We start from the raw sequence: 21,000 nt of genomic DNA, 5'->3' as shown, positions 1-21,000 counted from the left end.
TTCTTTCTTCCATAGTTAATGTGAGAGTTGAATACTTATCAGAAAATAAATGCTTTAAAAATAAATTAGTCAAATGTTAAATTTGTTTTTGTAGTAAACTTTAGGTTAATAAAGAGCGGGCAATTCTTAAGACACTTATACAGAGCTTTTCGAAGTTAAAATTGAGCTTAAAATAGGGACTGCTCATTTTCTGAGGAAAACATTTCCCTAAAATATTTAATAAACAAATAACCGAACTGACAAAATCTCAAAAATGAAGTCGATAAAGCCATTAAGTTAATATGAATATATTCATATTATATATTCATAAGTTAATATGAATATTAATACAATAATTGAATGAATAATAAGTTAATAAAATACTTAGCAGTTTCACAGAAATAAAGTAAATAAAACTTTATAAATTATTTCTCGTCTCATGGACATTAAGTTCTTTCTGGCTCTGAAATCTCTTGGGTAATTAGTCTAGTGGAATCCAAACCAGAAATTGGAAGTCAAGAAGCTTTTATAACGAGGAATCGGTCATATTTTAATATTATTTAAGATTTGCGAGGACAATACCATGAACTTAGAAATTAATAATAATAAAAAAAAATTAAGAGAAAGAATTAAAAAAAAATACAACTGAAAAAATGTTTCTGAAATACAGAGCAGCATCCCATTAAATTCTTAAATTTATTTACAGTTCCGAATAGTTTAAGTTTCTTGACATAATAATAACTCTCTTTAAACGAAAGCACTTTTCAATAGAAAAAAGTTTGTTAAATTTCCTTTCTCATTAGTTGATGACTTCATTTTCCTGCCGTTTTCATAAGTGAAAACAAATTACTGGCCTTGATTAAGTTGTTGCAAATGCCGCTTTCGGCTATCATTTTGCTTTGAGTAAAGATTTGTTATCGTATTATATTTACCTTTCATGCCATATCCAACCATTCGCTTAAGGCTCCAACTTATTACATCTTGTTCAACTTATTAATCATCCGTTAGAGGAAAAGACTAGAGTTACAAAAAATTAGATAAAAGGTAACCAGGAACTTTACCCGAGATATGCTCAAATCCCTAAATGCCAAGCCAGGAAAAATAGCAGCCGTAGCTGGATTAAAGGATTATAGATATCGCGGAGGAAAAGAATTAAAGAGAGTATTTTTTGTATGGTGTGTGGATAGGGAATTCAAAGTATTTCGCATTGAGCTTTCAAATCTTTTAAAATAAATGAAATCTTATTTTAGAAACCACTAACGAAAAATATTTATTTAAGGTACAGATTAAGTAGCATTAAGGATTTATTTCGGGCATTATATTGATTAAAATATAAGTGCTTGGAGTTGAAGATAAAACTATTTGCACTGTCTTTCTACCAATCAAAGAAGCATATATAAGATTTAAAAAATTCAAAAGCAGAGAGATAATGTTCTTACGAATAAAAGATTTAATATTGATTCTTTGATTGATTTAATTAATGTCTTCGAAGAAATTTATATACATAAGTATCTAGAAATAGAGATTGAAGAAGGAAGTCATTAAAGCTATTTGAAAGTGAATCTTTCAGCTGCTTTGGCATAGAATAAATAAATACTCAATTTCAATCATGTGATTCAATCACGCGATTAAGATAGAAATAAGAATTTTTCTTTTTTTTGGTAAAAAAAGTAGTAATTCATAATTTTAACTATATTACCAAATCTTCGGTAAGAGGTAAAATTTTTTCAAGTTCCAATTTTTAAAAATAATCCATACTGAAATTTTAATTTAATTTTTGAAATTTAAGTTCCAATTAATTTGAATACAAGTAAGAGTTGAGATAGTACATTTTTAGACAATTAGTACAACCTATATACTAGTGCATCAACTAGTACGACAAGATAATACAACTTAGATTTTTTTTTCTCCTTTTTCTTTCATTAGATTTTTCGTCACCTAAAACGATTATTAGAGGAACAAAGTTATTATTAGACTATTAATTGTTTTTCCAATGAAGATGTCAAAACAATTATAATTTAGTCAGTAAGGGAAAACAAATAATCACTTTATGTGAAAATCAATATCCCAACCATGAATTTTACTTTCACAACAGCTTAGTTTTAATCATGTTCGGCAGCGAGATGTAAAAGTAAATAATTTGAAACGTCTGAGCGAGAACTTTTAATTAATTTATCCTCATGAGCAAAACTAATCGATTTTGAAATTTGAATTTCTTCCCAAGAAGTACTCCGAGATCTTGAATTCTACAAAAAATTTTTGTGCAATTCAATTCTTATGAATTCCTTTAAAGCCAGAGATGCTTTTTTTTGTTGTTCACTCATAAAAGTTTTGTGCTATAGTTTACACAAACTAATTATATTCAATTAAAACTAAATAAAGTTTCCCCATATCACTTCCTTAGCAAAATTTTATTGCAATTTTAAGTCTCGTATAATTTTTTGTAGTTTTTGTAATAAAATTGAGGAAATTATACAGTGTGTATAGTATTGGGGAGTATAGCGAACCCGGAACAGGGAACCATTTTGATAAATATTTCACTGAAGAAGAAGAGAAAAGGTACAACTTCAATATTTCTCAAAAAATCCACGATTCAAAAAGTAATTCTCCCCCAAAGGAGAAATGAGGATCAATTTTGAAATTAAAGAAAAAAAAAGATGAATGTTCTTGTGATATATGTTGATATGGAAGCATCTTGATAGCATTTTACTAAAAAGGTGACCAAAAAATTCGTGTTCAATATTTCTCAAAATTCAAAGCAATGGTTTTAAATGCAATTCACATCTAAGAGAGAAATGGTAGTCATATTTGACGGTTCTTGAGATAATTTCTAAGAAAAATTATTTCAAGTAAAAAATCAAAAAGAAAAAAAAAGGAGAACGTTTTTATACTCTTTTAAAATAAAACTTTTGTGTTCGTAAATTCAGCAATGTTTTAACTGTATGTCGTTAATTTTAACTTGAAATTACATTTTTAAAAATCACGAATTCTCTTATTTGGCGAAGTTGTTTCCTCTTTCTTAAGTCGCTTCTGTAAGTTCTCGAACAGTTTTTTTTTCTCCCTAATTTCATAACCGTTTTCACTGGATGAAGAGATGGTATAGTGGTTGGTGTTGTTTCTTGCTATGCAGTTTTCCCCGAGTCCGATTTTTAGCAATGATTGATTACTCATACTCCTTTTTTTGGCCAATTATGTTCATCATTTTGTTGAATTAAGCCTAATGCTTTTCACGAAATTCGTATCCTAACTAGTGAAAATTGAGCTTCCTCAATTTGATAAAATCTTTTCTCTGAACGTTTTTTGGGAAATAGTTTTATCTAAAACGAAGAAAATATCGTGAAGTTTGAGCATTAATTTTTATTATAGACCATTTGATAGTTTTTAAGAAAGTTATGTCTGCTAAAAGTTTTAAATCTAAGAGCTCTCACCCACATTTTAGCGAAATTAAAATTTTTTTGTTTTGTTAGCAGTAAATGAAGTGTAAAAGTTTTTAGATATACAGTATCATTGTCAAAACATGTCATCTAGACCATAGATTTACCGAAATGAACACATTTTGTACACATTTTCTTCTAGTGAACATATTTACTTTCTAGAACATACTTTCTTTCTAAAAGAAATACGAAATACACCTACAAAAGAATTCATAAGATTGTCATTGTTGAAAGACTAATTTTTATTCGACTAATCAGTGGAACGTTTCATAACAATCAATTCTCATTTGATTTAGTTAAGTAGAAGACATTTTATCATCGATTCTTTGGAAATAAAACCGTTTTTTTTAAAATTTTTTTTATTTGTTTTAGACACGAAAAAAACTTGTTTTATCAATAGAGCTTTTTTAGAATATATTACTTATTTCTAGACATTCCCTTTTATTATTAACTTTAATTTAAAACCTTTGATTTTTATTATTATGATAAATATTTTTAGATAAACTTATTCGGGCTTAAAACATTTATTACTTATTGGGTTTCAAGCAGGTTTGTTTAATATTTAAATCAAAGCCTCCAAATTTGGTTTTTTAAATATATTTTTCGGATTCTAAAACTTTTTTTAAACTTTTTTTTTCTGTCTTATCTGTATTAGAAAACATACAAAGCGTTAACAAATTAATATGAATAACAATATAGTAATTTAAGGAAACAGTATTTTCTTTCAACGCTCGAAAAGGTTTATCCTTCAAAGCTTTTAACATATTTTGAAATATTCTGATCAAAACTTTGAAATAGGTAACCATACGAAACTTGCACTATCTATAGTAAACGAAGATCTTTTTGAATAACTGCAATTACATTTGCTATTACTCAAAAATCACTTTACTATCAAGATTCCTTTATAAATATACAAAGTTTAAACGATATGCATATGAGGTTAAAAATATACTTATTATCATTGGAAAATAAAAGTTATAAAAATTTTTGTCACTGCTGTTATTGAGAGAAAAATTCAAGTTTGAAGATTCTGATCGAAGCTTTCAACTAGGTAACCATGTAAAAATCGTTAAAAAGATTCAGGAGGTCTTTTTAATACCCGTAATTATATTTGGTTTTACTAAAAAATTAATCGTTTAATCCTGATAAATATAGAAATCAAGTTTTCTTGATAAATATACAAATAAAGACTTAATGATATACGTATTGGTTTAAAAATATACTGAAACGCAGTGGAAAATAAAAGTTTTAGAAATTTCTGTCACTGAAAGAAAAATTCAAGCTTAAAGATTCTGATCAAACTTGTCGAATCATACAAGCTCACAAAATCTATAGTAATCAAAACATCATTTTGAATAACTGAAAAAAATACAAAGGTGAAAATATGGAAAAGGAAATTAATTTTAAGGAGCCAATCTTTCAACCGCTCTTCTACCTCAACTATTCGAACCAAATTTTCCAGATTGCGGCTTCTCTTCTTCACATATTTTGATGGTCAACAACCCAAATCTGTCACCGAAAAAAAAATTTATGTTTATTCAGAAAAAGTACATCTTGTTGCTAAATTTTTTGATTTAAAAAAACTCCCACAGAAATTAATTAGATTGGGTCCTCGAGCCATTAAGATTGAGTTCTTGTTCGTAAAAATCCGATTAATGCGACATTTTTTTTCTTCCTGCTCACACCGTTTACAGAAAATAAAGGTATAAAGTGAAAAATAGTTACTTTTTTTCTCTTTAAATTTATCTTATAATGTGATACTGCCGGAAAATCCAAGAGAACAAGAAAGTATTTTAAATACCTAATCTTAACATCAATATTTACAAGATGTCTTTTTGTACTAAATCAATGTTTCTCAACAATTTTCTAAATTTACACTCCTCCCTTTCTCTCCCCTTTTTTGAGGTATAAGCACTAGTTCCTCTGTTTACCGTCTGGTGGTGCTGTAAATGTAGTTCATCTCGTAGTTCATTGCCGCTTCACTATGCATTGACACCAATTTAATAGTTACAACTAAAGACATTTAAACCTCTCTCTGCATATCCCGTGGTTTCCACGGGAACGTAGAAGTATCAAAATTTAGATAGCCCATGATTTCCGCAGGAATGATTTTTTTCTCTTCTATTTAACTATGCACAAGCTCTTTTTCCGTCTATGATTTCATTTTGGTTTTCCGTGATGTTTAATTGTTTATTCAGATTTAGGTCAACAGATAGTGTTAATTGTGCACATTTCTGCTAGGTATGTAAGCATCTTTTGCAGCATTTTGCTAGTAGGCAGTGTGCTGTTTGTTGCTTTAAAAAAATAAGAAATGAAAACGAAAACGCAAATTAGTTGAAGAGGATGTGGGTTAGAAATTTGCCAAAAGTCTTGTTTTTTGAGTCGTGATGGCTAAGAGGATAGAGCGTTCATCTTCCAGTGAGGTGAACCGGGTTCGATTCCAAGCGATGGCAGGTTGATACGAATTGCGCATCCGGCTTGCACCGACCACAGTGCTGACGTAAGATATCCTCGGTAGTAGACGGATTGTGGGTCAGAGTCCCCTTGCCATCAGGCTAACGGTGAGAGGTTTTCGTGGTTTTCCTCTCCATGTAACGCAAATGCGGGTTAGTTCCATCAAAAATTCCTCCACGAAGGCAAATTTTTCCCAATACTTGATCCAGGAATTCTTTTGTCTTCCGGATTGGGCTCAAAATTGGAAGTCTATGGAGTTGAACATTAGTGGTCATAAACCCAAAAAATTGTGTAGGCTGCTCAACGACTGTTATAAAATAAAATAATATAAGGCCCTGTTTTAAAGTTTATCATTCAAAATATTATTTCTAATTAACGTTTTGTAAGTGTTTCGCATATTTTCATTAGTGTATACGCTTTACCATCTTGTAAGAATAGGAAATGCAATTTGTTTTTCATTAAATAAATCATAATTTAACCAAGATTAATTTTAAAACTTTTGCTTTTATTTGATTAATCTTCAAGTTCAATTTTTCGAAAACTTTTTTTAAAATCTAAAATATATGTATATTTAAATATGTAGTAAAAGAAACACGCAATTTTTTAAACTATTTTGATAAAAAATAAAGTACGCAGTAGCAATGTTAAAAGGGTGGATATGGAGTTTACTATATATTTTTGCTAACATTTAACAATTGTTGCATTTCCTATTCGTAATTTAAAATTTATTGCTTATATTAAATAAAACTGTTTTGTAAACAAATATAAACGTCACAATCTGCCCATTAGTTCTGAAAGTCAGTGATCTATAAGAATTGCAAACAAATTACTTATAGAAAGTATATAGAAAAGTATATAGTATCAAGTTAGTATATAGAAAATTAAACACAAGGACTGTAGGAAGATTAATGGTACAAACTTTAGAAATGTTTGACATTTCACAAGGATTCTTTGAAGTTACTTTAATTGATTGGAGTATTTTGAGGTAATTTCCTATCATCATTGTGTTCTGACAAATTTCTCAGAAACTTGAATATGAGTAGAAACAATGCAAATATAATCAAGTCACCCTTATTGCAAAAGCTTTCAAGGATATTTGGCTTTCGCCAATTATCCAAGACACAATTTTGTTCTTAATTACATTGATAAAAGTTGTGTCAAACATCAATTACAATGGGAAGTTTTAAATAATCCGAGTTTTTGGTAAGTGAAAATTAGATTAAATTTTATATTATAACAAATCAATTAAAGAAAAAACATTTAAAAATATATGAAATATTGAAATTGTTAAAAAACATTGTAAGATAAGAGCGAGATATCCATATCTCACCTGTACAGTGTGCCAAAAAGCTAACCACTCTGAATAACTTCTGATGTAATGATCGTATTCTCGCGTCCTAGGACTCAATCTTAATTGCTGAAGGGGATGACCTCAAATATTCTAATTAATAAGTGCAGACGATACTTTAAGATATAGAATCAGACATTAAAACGTACTTTCTAGAAAAATAAACAAACAATTTTTTCAACGGATTCAAATTTTTGACCCCCAAAATAGGGGGTAGCCGCAATCTGGGAAATATGGTTCCCATAGTTTGTTCAGGAGAGTGATCCAAAGTTTGGACCCCTTAATGTAATTTTATTTTTTGCATGTTCCACCTTATCTCAAGAATTTATTAAGCGAGTTGAACATTTTTTGCACACAATTATAAAATTCATGTATTCATAGATAATTCCATACAAAAAATAATGTTTAGTAAATATTTATAATTTTATTGAATAATAGTCGATAATTTTTAAATTATAAGGTATAAAATTTTTCGCATCAATTTAAAGAATGAACTATTACAAGGCAAAATGCAAAATTTGTGCAAAATCAGTCGAATAGCTCTTGAAAAATCGGATTTTAAATATATGACTTTTTTGAAATTCAATTTCTCGGGAACTATTCGATCGATTTTGCTCAAATTTTGCATTTTGCCATGTAAAATTACATTCTTTAAAATTATGCAAAAATTGTATAGCTTATATTTTGAAACGTCTTCGACCATTATTAAATAAAATAATGGAAAATAATAAAAATTTAATAAAGGTTATTTTTGGCATGGAATTATCGTTTTTTTATTCCTATTGGCAGATTATAAGCAGTTGCAGCAGAAAACAAGTAAAAAGAAAGAATACAGAGTACAACAAACAATGCTGAAACAGAGTTCATTAATTTAACGTATCTCTAGCCTCCCAATAACGCTCGGCGAAAAAAGTCTTGGCCAGAGCAGGATAGTGGAGAGGGATTATCTTTAAATAAATGATTTTTATAATTGTGTGCAAAAGTTTTTCAATTCTATTTAAAAGTTCTAGAGATATAACAAATTACGCAAAAAAAGTAAAGTTAACATTAAGGGGTTGAAACTTTGTAGCGCTCTCCTGACCAAACTATTGGGGACCATATTTTCCAGATTGCGGTTTTTTAGGGGTCAAAAATCTAAATCCGTCGAAAACAAGTTATGTTCATTCAGAGAAGGCACGTTTTTCTGCCTGATTTTGAATTTAAAATATCGTGTGAGTTCTAGAACGTGAAGATCCACTCATTAGATCAAAAGTTATTCAGGGTGGTCCGTTTCTTTTGTGCACAGCACATCAAGGACTTTTCAGAAAGGATATATTAAACACAACTGAACAATGAATGTTTTGATTAAATCTGGCAATTTCTAGGACGTACGGCTTAGCTCCAACAGACCTTTGAATTTTAGCTACCCGGTATTACCCCATTTTTCCCTATAAAAAAACTATTCAGTAGAGGAAATAAGTTTTTATTCTCGCTTATTTACACCACAAAATTACAGATGCGTCTGTGTCAATGCTTAAGAGCCTCATGATAATGTTTAATGATCCAAGAAACCAAGCACTTCAGCTGAAATCAAACTATACTTGGCATTCCCGCAGAAAATATTTCTCATATTTTTATCTTTTTGTCTTAGATAAGAATTATTAAAACCGAACCCAATATTATGCGCATAATCTGAAAATAATTACTATTAAAATAAATGAAAGAGTCACTAATTCTTATTTTGGGAGAAAAAAATTCATTTTACTTTTGCATTAAAAGTTTTCACTTCAGTAATATATAAATTACAATTTTTTTTGTATTAAATCAATAAATTATTATTTTAATATTTAGAAATTAATATTCAAAGATAATATTATCTTTATTAATCTTAAGCAAGCTTCATTATTAGGCATTTCTTTAGCAAACAAAAGGAATTTTTTTGACCCAGTTTAGGTTAATAAATTCTACATAATGAAGAATATTTTTTTTATTCAGATCTTCTTGAAATATAAAAAACCGCTATTGAGTAGATGAAAAAGGTGTTTTTATTCTCGCAAAATTAAAGATGCGTCGGTGTCAATGCTAAAGAGCTTCATAATAATATTTTATGTTCAAAGAAGCCAAAACTTTTAGATGAAAGTAAACCGATTGGCATTCCTAAAGATAATGTGTCCCACATTTTTATCTTTTTTCCATAGTAAAGAGGGCTAACATAAATTGCATCGATTTCTTTAAAAACGAGTAGCTACAATTTCTTTTTCCCCACCGTTTTTTGAGTATAAACAAATAACAAAAACCTGATTGGTAAATTCACTTTACATGCCGAAATTCGTTTCGAATTGTTGCTTTTTCATGGATCCGAAATGAGCACTGTAAAATATTTATAGACTGCTGTTATTGTTTTATTTAGAACATATCCCTTCCACGCGGTATTTCTGTGTTTAAATGTAAAAGGAGTAATCAAGTTCAAAAAACAAGAAATTTTAAAAATTAGTTCTTTTTAACTATAAACTAGAGTATTTTTTTAAAAAAAAATTGAGGAAAAGCATCCCTACTCGAATTTTACTTTTAATAGAAAACATACCAAAATCCTATTTCGAATCGTTGCCTAATTTTTGGAAGCTGGTTCTTAAAAAAAAAAAATGAAATGTGGAGTATATTAAAAGGAAAAGGTGATAAAGCTGCAAGAGTAAAATAAGTTTGACAAACAAGATTAAAAAAAACTTGACAGTTTAATAAGTCAAATGATTATTTCTAGTAACCAAAGAAGTTACAATTAAGAAGGACTGAGAACAAATTCCTAATTAATCCAAACGATCAAAAACGCATAAAATAATCTTGAACAATTTTTCTATTCTCTGGGAGGTGGTGATAGAGGTGGCATTAAGCACCACCTCTATTAATAGTCTTACGATAATTCAAGAGAGAGGTCTTTACAAATTGTTTTAGCAAAGATATGAAGCTCCTTAATGTTCTGTAAAAAAATGGAGTGTTGCATTAAAAACTTTGAAAATGTCAAAAATCAATAAATGTCTACACATTAGCGTGCTTACTGATTTGTCAATACCAGTTAGACAACTTTAATAAAATTAACAATTGAAATTCATCAATAATGTTTATTTTGTGCTTATTTTTTAGGAATGTTTTTAAAGTATGTAGTTTTAAATAGCAAATTTTTTTTTTGAATGAAGTCGGTCGAATTGTTTTCGAGAAATCAAATTTTTAAATATGCGTCTTGAATACACACTGAGAAAAAAAGTATGGTCAAAACGACCAGAATATGGTAAAATTTACAGTGCTTATGACTCTATGGAAACACAAAAAGCACGGTATTTTAACCGAAGTGCTTTAGTAATGATTTTGGTGAAATAAAATATGGTTTTATAATCTGTGATAAAATTGGGTAAATATGGTAATTTTAACATGATACTATAAGGCATGGCGTAAAAATCATTTATTCGATTAAATTTGCTTTTCAGTTTACTATTTTTTACTAAATGTGTGGTAATAATTGCTATAATATTGAAAACCAGAATTTATGGTAAGCCGTTATTATATGAACGGAAAAATTGACAAATGATTGGTTTAAATACAGTATACTTTGGTTTTACTAACCAGAATTATGTTTTTTTAGAAAAAATATCATTACCATACAGTGCGGTAATTTTACCAGAATTTCTTTACAAACAACAAAAATACAAACATTATGAATATAATGTTTGCATATATATTGTTTATAACATTATAAACAAACATTAAAAATACTAACAATACAAACATTATGTACATTAAAAAATTCAGAAACTTAAGCTTTTTAAGTCAAAATCAAAAACTCGAATGTAAGCAGTCATTAAACGTATGATAAAACTCAACGCTGTAACTAATAACTTACTTATGAAGAAATAATATTTTATCGGCAGAAATTTTGCCCTATAACTATAAGAAATATAATTGATTTTGTATAAATAGTTTTAATTGAATTCTTAGAAAGTCAACCGATAAAATAATTTTAATTCATAATAACGCGAGAGTTGTGTTAAAAATGAAATTATAATTAAAGTTTATATTTTTGTAAAAATTTAATGTTGTATTGCTTTATCCCTGTCTAATAAGGAAAATTTGTCTGTTTTATGCAAAGTTTCGATTCACTTGAGGCATTTGAAACAGAATGTTTTAACGACGATTCTAAAATTTAATTAACTCGGATGATGAAAACTCATTCAAATTGTATAATAAGGATAAAAATAATACATTGGATAAAATAAAGTTTAATGTTTCATCGCACAAAATCTTTTCCTCTTGAATTTTTTTTTCCACATTAAAAATTATTTAGAGTCGAGTTGGATTCCTTTTTCACCAATCTGAAAACTCATTTATTTCTTACAACTATTATTGCTATACTATTCGCGAAGAAATAATTCAATGCTCATTTTTAAAAGATACGAGGATTGTTGCATATGGAGTGTCTATTTAGAAAAAAAAAGCTCTGATAATGAGATTTCTTACATAAAGGCTTTGTATGTTTACATTAAAAAGAAATATTACGTTCTGCTGTTTGTAGATGGAAATATATCGTCCATTTATTATAACTTTTATACACTATTTTATGTTTTTTATATTTTTTTCATCCTTAGACTTCTATCAATGTCATTTTAAAAATATTCACAAATCTTTTACAGTATACATAGAAAAATTGAGTTTAACTATTCGATGACTGTGAAAAACTATCCGTTTCGCTTTGTTAATCCTAGTTCTAATTTATATTAGTATTCTCTTTGTGCTGTATGTATGTTTGTTAGCAAACAAATGTTATTTTAAAAATTGTTGTATATTATACATCCTGAATTAAGGATTCTTACTTTATACTGTATCATAAAAGTAACTTCACAGACTCTTATATTTATCATATCTTATTGTAATTAAGGATTTTAGTGTTACTGAATAACAAAAATAGTAGCGACTAATACCAAGTAGAGTGAAAGAACATTTTTGGCGTTGCACTATACCAGAAACTACCTTTGGTGCTTGGTGTTACACTATAAGAAAAACTACCCTTGGTTCTTGGTGTTGTGAATCACTTAAGGTCCAAGAATAATACATGATGTTTCCCTACATCAATTTGGTGTAAAATAGTTGCATCTATTATTTGTGTTGAGATGGAAAAAAAAAGATTTTTTTCAACGTGTTATATTTTACTGTTTTCATAATATTTTTTCGAACGGAACACCGAAAATGGGGCAACTATATTCCCCATAAGGAGCATTTCTAGCGTTTCATGATACCATGAACTGTCATTCGCAGTAAAAAAATAGGATATTGCCTCTATTTTTGATGTTGAGGTAGTTTCTTGTTAACAATTGTAGTAACAACAGTTTGTAAACAATAGTCGTTTGTCAACAATCGATTACGATCTGTTGTTGTCTTTTATACATCTTCAGAAACAAAAAATCATTGCTAAGATATTTATGTTTGTTTTTAATTTATGTTTGCGATGTTTATTTACATTTTAATTTTAAAATCTCCGTGAAAACTGTATTAAATATATATATATATATACTCAAAATTAATGGTTCTTACTTTAAACTGTATCGTAAAAATTTGTTGCATCGTGTTATTGAAAGCTATTCATTTTAGATTTCTTAAGAATCAATGTAAGATATCAATTAAGTGTAAAATGAGTGTCATGAGTAATAAATGAGGAGGTTAATTTATTCCTAACATAAAAATGATTTGTCTTACAAATAGGATATTAACTTCATTGATTTTAAAATTTTAAATATATTTTAAAGTTTTTAAGAAAATATCAGTTTGTGGCGAAAAGTATCTAAGAATATTTATGAGTCATATTTGTATCTAAGTTTTTATGAAATTATGACTACATACTAAAATTTTAAAAGAGGGAAATACATTTACTACATAGAAATTAATTTTAATTTTTCCAATAAATTTAGGAAATTAAATATATTTTAACACAGCCGATAAACATATTATACAAGTGAAACACAACTCAAAAGGAACAGAAACTCAGTCAAGAATCAAAACAAACTCGACTTTCAGGAGTACTTTTTGGATGAAAATAGTCTGTATTTGCGTTACTTACCTTATACTTTAAAAAATATATTTTTAAAAAAAAAGTTAATTTCATTGCATTTTACTAAGTTTTTAAACGACTTAAAACTTAATTTATGTTAATAAGGAAATTTAACTTATTCATGGATGCAAATACAGATTATTTAACCCCTCCCAACAGTTGTAATTTTTAATATTAATGCAACGTTAACATCATAATTATTGTATCCTCAATTTCGTAATTATCAAAGTAAGCAAAATTCTTATCATCAGAATTAAAATATCTTAACCTTTTTAAGCTTGCAGAAATATGAAATTGTTTGCCAAAAATGAAGATTTTTATGCTAGTAAAACGTTAAAGTAAAAGGTATCTAAAATTTCATGCATGTAATAATATTAAACAATATATTTTTGACTCACCAGTGTGCTGCAACTGCTCCGAATTCTGCGGTACTGCTGTTTGACTTCTTAGCTGAACTATTATCCTCCTTGGATCCGAATGGATGGTATTGGTTACTAAATAAGTTACAAAAGGGAATTGGCCTGAAATTAAACAAAAGTTGCTTCAGTATTTAGCAAATAAACAAAGTGAAAGTGTACAAATTTTAATAAAAAAGATGAAGTTGAAAATTAAATTGAAAAACTAAATTTGAATTAACATTATACATAACAACTTTTGCTTCTACACTAAGCAGTATTCCTTAAGTGTATCAACTTGCATTTATTTTATTTCATACAAGTTGCATTGATTTTATTTTATAACTGTCAACAAACAGCCGACACAATCTTTGAGTTTACAACCACTAATGTTCAACTCCGCAGCCTTGTAATTTTGAACCCAATCCAGATGACAAGGGAACTCCTGAATCAAGTATTGCGAGAAATTTGCTTTCGGAGAGGACTTTTTGAGGGAACTAACCTGAATTTGCGTTACATGGAAAGTGTAATCATGGAAACCTCCCACGGTTAGACTGACCGCAGGGGAGCCACTAATCCATGATTCTTCTACCTCTGGGGATATTTTACGTCAGCATTGCGGTCGGTACGAATCGGGGGCGGAATTCACTTCGACAAGTTGACGCTGGCATTCGAAAACTGAAAAACCTCATTGCGAGGAGAGTGCTTTATCCCTTGAGCTATCACGACTTAAGTTGCATTTATAAATGTTGTAAACGGGGTTTAATAATTTATACAATAAGGCGTCCATATCGTATTTTGACTAGGCAGAAGAATAAGATTTCAGGTTAAGCCACGAAATATTTGTAATACTATGCACATTATATCCGGGTTCACAGGGTAGAGAACTAGTGAACCCGGTAAAAATCAGGTTCCGATTACTGTGATAGTTGGCTAATTCTCATACATTAAATTAAAATATTCACAGAGGTAGACAGATTATGCATATCTACGGAGCTAAAAGTGAAAAGTTTTTATGTTTTTCTCACCAGGTAATGAAAGTGATCACCTGGTAATGTGAATTTTTCACGAAAGCAAGTTTATTCCACTATTTCACTCAACATATCTATTATATTTTGAGAATCAGATTCGAAGTTCCTGAGAGAAACCTTATTTAAAGGAAGTTACTTAGAGTTGCATACTGTTCAGTGATGATAATGAAGCAAAATTAAAAATAAATATATAAATAAAAGGAAAGTGTGAACGCATGAAATATTATCCAATGCTTCAGTTTAATTTTAAATATTAAAACCGTATCTTATCATAAACTGAATATTATTGATGACGTTTTTTCGAAAAAGATTTCTGAAGGAAATTCTCGTAAGAATATTATTTTTAAACTTTTTCCAAATTTTTTTTCAACACATAAACTTGTCACTTGTTCTTTCTTTTCAGTATTACTTTCTTAAAGTTTTCCCACCTGCACTTTAGTTTTTGCTGTAATAAACATCACAATTTGGATATTTACAGAAATAATGGTAGCCATAGAGTTTCGAAAATGTTTTAGGCCAGCAGAAATAAAGTTTAGTGATTCTTGTAATCTGTTGAGCAAATCTGCATTTAAAATAATATCTTTAAGTTTATTAAGCCTAAACTGACATTTTCTTGGGGAAAAGGAATGGTCAAAACTATCAGGATGTGGTAAAATTTTCTGGCTTTATGAAAGCAGCAAAATGTACTGTAACTTTTACCCTAGAGCTTTGGTAATGATTTTTAGTTAAATATACAGTAAAATATTGCTTTATAATCATACTGTTTTGTAGTAAATGAGGTAATATTTGGTAATTTTAACAGCACTAGTGAAATTTTAAATACCACAAAAATGCTCAGTTTGATAACATTTACTTTATTTAGTAAACGCTTTTTAACTTTGTTTCCTGTCAATGAGTTGTTTTTCCTTCCATGTATTTATTACCTAACATCTACCAACTATAAAAAATCGATATTTTCAAATATACAAGTGCCTGCAAAAGACTGAACTAAATCATTATTTTGAATGTGTCCCATGTTCCTAAAACGGAAGCATGGAGGTATGAATGCAACCACAACCTTGGACACAACTAATTATTTATATATTTTTTTTTACACATACATATTTAGGGATTGTTACAACGTTCGGCTTATAAGCCCTTCACGAAAAGGACATCACGAAGATACAGGTATATACAGGGATACGAAGGGATACAAACCTACAACCTCTACGTTACAATCGATCTTTATAATGCGCTTACTTATGTAACGTGTGCTATTTCTTATATAACCTGACTTATAATAAATAGTATGTTGTCATGAGCATTCAGCCTACATATGTATGGGTAACAATAAATAAACAAATAATAACTTGAAATAGTAAGGATTTTTTTAAATTATTCATTTTAAAGGAGCCATCCGTGACCGACCATGTCTCGTCTTTTTGCCAATCGTTATTTAAAATGAACGAAGCTGGGTTCGAATCCCTTAACTCTGAATGTGTAACAATAACTATTTTGGCCAAGATACACATGCAGGCTCATGTACTCAAAGTAAAGAAAGGCTTATTTCTTTTTAGATTGAAGAACAAATTGCGTAAAAATAAGAAAGACATCACTAAGATATTGTCTCTTCAGAGGATTTGGTGGAAGGAACATACGGCAACAGCAAATCTAATAGGGTATGGTTGTTTTACTTACAATAATTTTACAAGGGGCCTTGTTTGACCTGCGGTATCGTTGTTCCTTTGGCCGTTTTGAAGTGTAGATGTAGTGGGATCGTATCCACTATAACGCTAGATGTCTATTCTTTGCTGTTTTTCTCAAATTTGTGCTATCTTTAATCGAGTTGATAAGACTTTTTTAGCCATACTTTGCATTTTCAACGTGTGTTATCTATAAGTGGAAGCATTAACAAATCCTACTATCCCCATAAAAAAGGAATAAAACAGTCAATGATATATCTGCGCTTAGTATCTTTCAAACACTTAAATTAAACATTTGAAGCCTTCCATTCATATCCTTTTCCCCCTTGTTATAGTTAAAAAAATATATTAGGAAAAGAAATAATTTCCTACCAATCCTTTAACTAAACCGATATTTTAAACAGATTATTACTATTCTGTTTGGTAAAAGAGATGGACATCAAAAGATTAAAATTGCAAAATAAATGGTACCGAGAAACATTTTGGTAATATTATCGTGGTACTAGAGCATGCCATAAAAACCATTTAATCGGTTTAACTTACTTTTCAGTTGCGTATTTTTACGAAATATGTGGTAATAACAGCTATAGTTTTGAAAACCAGAATTTTCGACAAACCGTTACCATAACAAACAGAAAAATTACCAAATGAATGGTTCAAATCACGTATGTTTTGGTTTAATTACCAGAATTATGTTTTTTTATTATCAGAAATGTCTCTATCATATACGGTAATATTATACGGTAAATGTGACTGAATTTTTTTCTCCATGTGGAAAACATATAAATATAATAATTAAAAACACACACAGAAGTGTTAAAATGATAAAAGAATTGTCATAAATTCTATGATTTGGCTTGGTATCAATTTGTGGATATCAATGATATTCATTAATATTTCTCCTACTTAAAAAAAGAGATAATGGCATTTATGTCCTCATCAACTAAAATGAAAATTTACTACTGATGCAAGATCTCAATTGATGAAAAATAAAATTAAATTTCAATCAAAATCAAGCTGAATCAAAAATGATAAAAAAAATTCGAGACAGGAAGTTTATTTATTTCTTTAAAGTAGAGCTCATTTAAACTTAAGAAGAGATGTTTGAACTTCGTCAGAAGTGTAATGAAAAATTATGAACGAAAAAAGGCCAAATTTTTCAACATGTCATAGAGTTATATTTTTCCAAAACCTTATTTTTTTCATAATTTTAGAAAAAAAGAAAAAAAATAAGAATAATTTATTTTCCAAGTTTAATATAATTCAATAAAAGAAAAATTACGAATCCAGCATAATATAACTTGTCAGTCAGTGCCAATAATTGCAAGACACGAGGCATTCTCTACATTTCTAAATATACAAATATACAGAAATATAAATGAATAAAATATAAAATTGTCTAATTTAGAGAGTTAATAATGCTTTTAAGATTCGTTGAGGAAACTCTTGCATTTCGTGTTTGCATTTAGAGTAAAAAAGAAACTTCAAACCAACCTTCATAATTCTAGTTCCAGTTACGGCCGCTTTGTACTAAATAAAAACTTAATTGGTCTAAGTATTAGTGCAAAAATTCATTTAAAACTCTGTAATTAAGTGTTGCGGGTGATTACAAAATGCTCATAAAAAATAAGTTTTTTTTTCTTTGTGAAACTATGAGACACAAAAAATGTCTTCTTTTTTTATTTTCCATGCATCATGTTTTTGTAGCATTGAAAACACAAAAATCAATTTTTTCCCTAAGAAAAATAAAATCTTCTTAAAACTCATTAGGATCAAAAAAACAATTTTTAAGAGCTTTAAATTAAGAAACGTATATATGGTAGGTCCAATTACTTCTTTAATAAAATTACAATACTCCGAATAACTTGCTTTAGGTGGCTCATGAGAAAGACTGTCTTGTAACACATTTAAGTTTTGAAATAATACAGGGGTATAAATTGTTTTTTCCTAATTAGAGAAAATCTCGAGAGACAAACAGGGAAAGTCTTTTCAAAATACTACTTTCCTAAATTTAGAAGGAAGACACCTAATTATAAACAACTTGTTCTGAACTAATTTGTTTTTTTTTCTAAGACAATTGGAAAATTCTTAATCTGTTTATTGCAAATTGTATAGCATAGAACTTAATTCATTTTCTTTTCAACCGGCATAATAATTTTACAAATTTGAGCTTTATAAGTTACCTACTTTTCAAAGTGATATTTATTTTAAAACATATTTTGGACCATTACTGATTAAAATAATTTAAATATTAAATGAGAAAATCGAATTGTGTTTTACGTTTACAATAAGCCGACCAGGTTGCCGAGCGAGGGCTGTGCCTGACTACGAAGCCAATGGTTGCGGGCTCGAATCTCGCTCAGGGCATTGATATTTCTCTCCTTGTGTTGCTGTATGAATGTGGCATACCCTATGCACGGGTATTTGTGGTAGTGTGGCATGGGTAATGTTGCTTTCTTCCGTGGCTTAGGTTAACAAGTGCCCACCGGGTAATGTTAAAGAGCAGCGAAGAACGAAAGTTCAGTGCCGGCCGTTTTAAAAAAAGTTTACAATAAATAAATAAAAAGTTTTGCAATAAATAAGTTCATATTTAAAGACAAAATTTTGTATTTTGTCACGTAAAATTATATTCTCTAAAATGATGTAAAAAATTCTATATCTAATAATTCAATTTTTTCGGACCATTATTAAATAATATAATAAAAAATAATGAATATTTAATAAAGGTTTTTTTTTGCATGGAATTATCTTTGGATATATTAATTTTCTAATTGTGTGCGAAAAATTTTAAATTCTATTAAAAAGTTCTCGAGATATGATGAAATACGCAAAAAGTAAAATTTATATTAAGGGGTCAAAACTTGGGGCACTCACTTGACCAAACTACTGGGGCCATAATTGGGACTACCCCTCATATTTTGGGGGTCGGAAATCTGAATCCGTCGAAAACAAGGTGCTTTTATTCAGAGAAAGCACGCTTCTCTGTCTGATTTCGTAACCTGAAATATCGTCTGCTTTTATTAATTAGCATATTTGACGTCATCCCCTCGAACCATTAAGATTGAGTCTCAGAGTGTGAAGATCCGATCATTAGATCAAAAGCTATTCAGGGTGGTCCGTTTCTTTTGTGCAATGCACATCAATGACTTTTCAGAAAGGATATGTTAAACACAACTAAACAATGAATGTCTTGATTGAATCTGGCAATTTCTAGGACGTACGGCTTAGCTCCGACTGGTCTGTTTTTTTCCGAGGTCTGTGCATGTTGTTTTGTCTTCTAGATCATGTGCAATAAACGCGTGATTCTCTCTGTTCGAGTGATGGTAACGTCTTTTCAACGTCAGCGTCTTTTTTTCTGTAGCTTACTGAAATTCCCTTGTAATTTCCTAGCAGAGATTCACCATAATATTACAGGATTTTGATTTGTAATATCATGCACGGAGAAAAAAAAAGTTCTGGTAAAATTATCGCATTAGAAGGTAATAATATTTCTGGAAAAAAGACCCCATATTTTGGGTAATAAAATCAAAATATACGTTATTTAAACCATTAATTTGGCAATTCTGTTTGCCAAAATTCTGTGTACTGGAAAAGGTGTACTGGAAATTCTGGTCTTAAAAAATACAGTTCGTATTACCACGCATTCAGAAAAAATACAAAACTAAAAATTAAATTTTAACTCATAAATGGTTTCAATACCACGCTCTAACGTATCATGATAAAATTACTAAAATTTACCACCCTTACTACCAAACAGAATGGTAATAAAACCTTATTTTATATTTAATTTTATCAAAAGCTATTACCAAAAAGCTTCGTTAAAAATTTCCGAGTTTTTCGGTTTTCCCATAGAGCCAGAAGCACGGGAAGTTTAAGTACAGTATATTTTGATAGTTTCGATCATACTTTTTTCTTCTGCTTAGGATGTATGGAGATGAAAATTACAAAAACCTCCCATGATTTATGCAACGACTAGAGTATTCTAACATGTGATCCGATTAATTTAAAAAAGTTGTAGATGATGAATCTGTTTTCTTAAATAACTGTTGTTCTGTAGTTTCCAGGAGGCTTGAGGGAAAAAACACAAATTTTTCAGAACGCTTTTGCTAAAGGATTGGTTTCTTTCTATGGCATAGTCACTAAGCCTAAAGAATTTCAAAATGGCTAAAACTTGGTAATTTTAACCGAATTCTGCACAGATATTATCAAATTGCTGACAGTCCAATTTTATAATTTGTGAGGATTGGTTTCTATGGCACAGTCACTAAGCCTAAAGAATTTCAAAATGGCTAAAATTTGGTAATTTTAACTGAACTCTGCACAGATATTATCAAATTGCTGACAGTCAAATTTTATAATTTGTTATTTTTTGCATTTGGTCAGACAAGTATTGCATTTGGTCAGACAAATCAAGGAATGAAACTGATTTAAGTGAATTAAGAAAAAGACAAATTAAGAAAATAACATTTAAAATAACCCTTACGAAAATTTAAGGTATATTTGAGGCACTTTTGAGGTATCGAAGTTGTTTCTAGGTATATATGAGGTATATTTGAGGTTGCTGAGAAAACAACCATGAAAATTATGCCTCATAAAGGTTGTAATTG

The 21,000-nt window shown here is 29.1% G+C and overlaps 1 protein-coding gene across 2 annotated transcripts in view; it reads right to left on the bottom strand.

Annotated features, from left to right (window-relative positions):
* LOC107443977 (uncharacterized) overlaps positions 1–21,000 on the bottom strand; it is a 154,364-nt gene that overhangs the window by 32,567 nt on the left and 100,797 nt on the right. For both annotated transcript variants that reach the window (XM_016058006.3, XM_016058008.3), the window contains exon 3: positions 13,684–13,806. In XM_016058006.3, coding sequence (XP_015913492.1) covers positions 13,684–13,806 — 123 coding nt within the window. The remainder of the gene's footprint in view (positions 1–13,683; positions 13,807–21,000) is intronic.

This window comes from Parasteatoda tepidariorum, chromosome X1, assembly GCF_043381705.1.
Source record: "Parasteatoda tepidariorum isolate YZ-2023 chromosome X1, CAS_Ptep_4.0, whole genome shotgun sequence".
NCBI classification, from domain to species: domain Eukaryota; kingdom Metazoa; phylum Arthropoda; class Arachnida; order Araneae; family Theridiidae; genus Parasteatoda; species Parasteatoda tepidariorum.
This window is presented reverse-complemented; position numbering and strand designations above follow the sequence as displayed.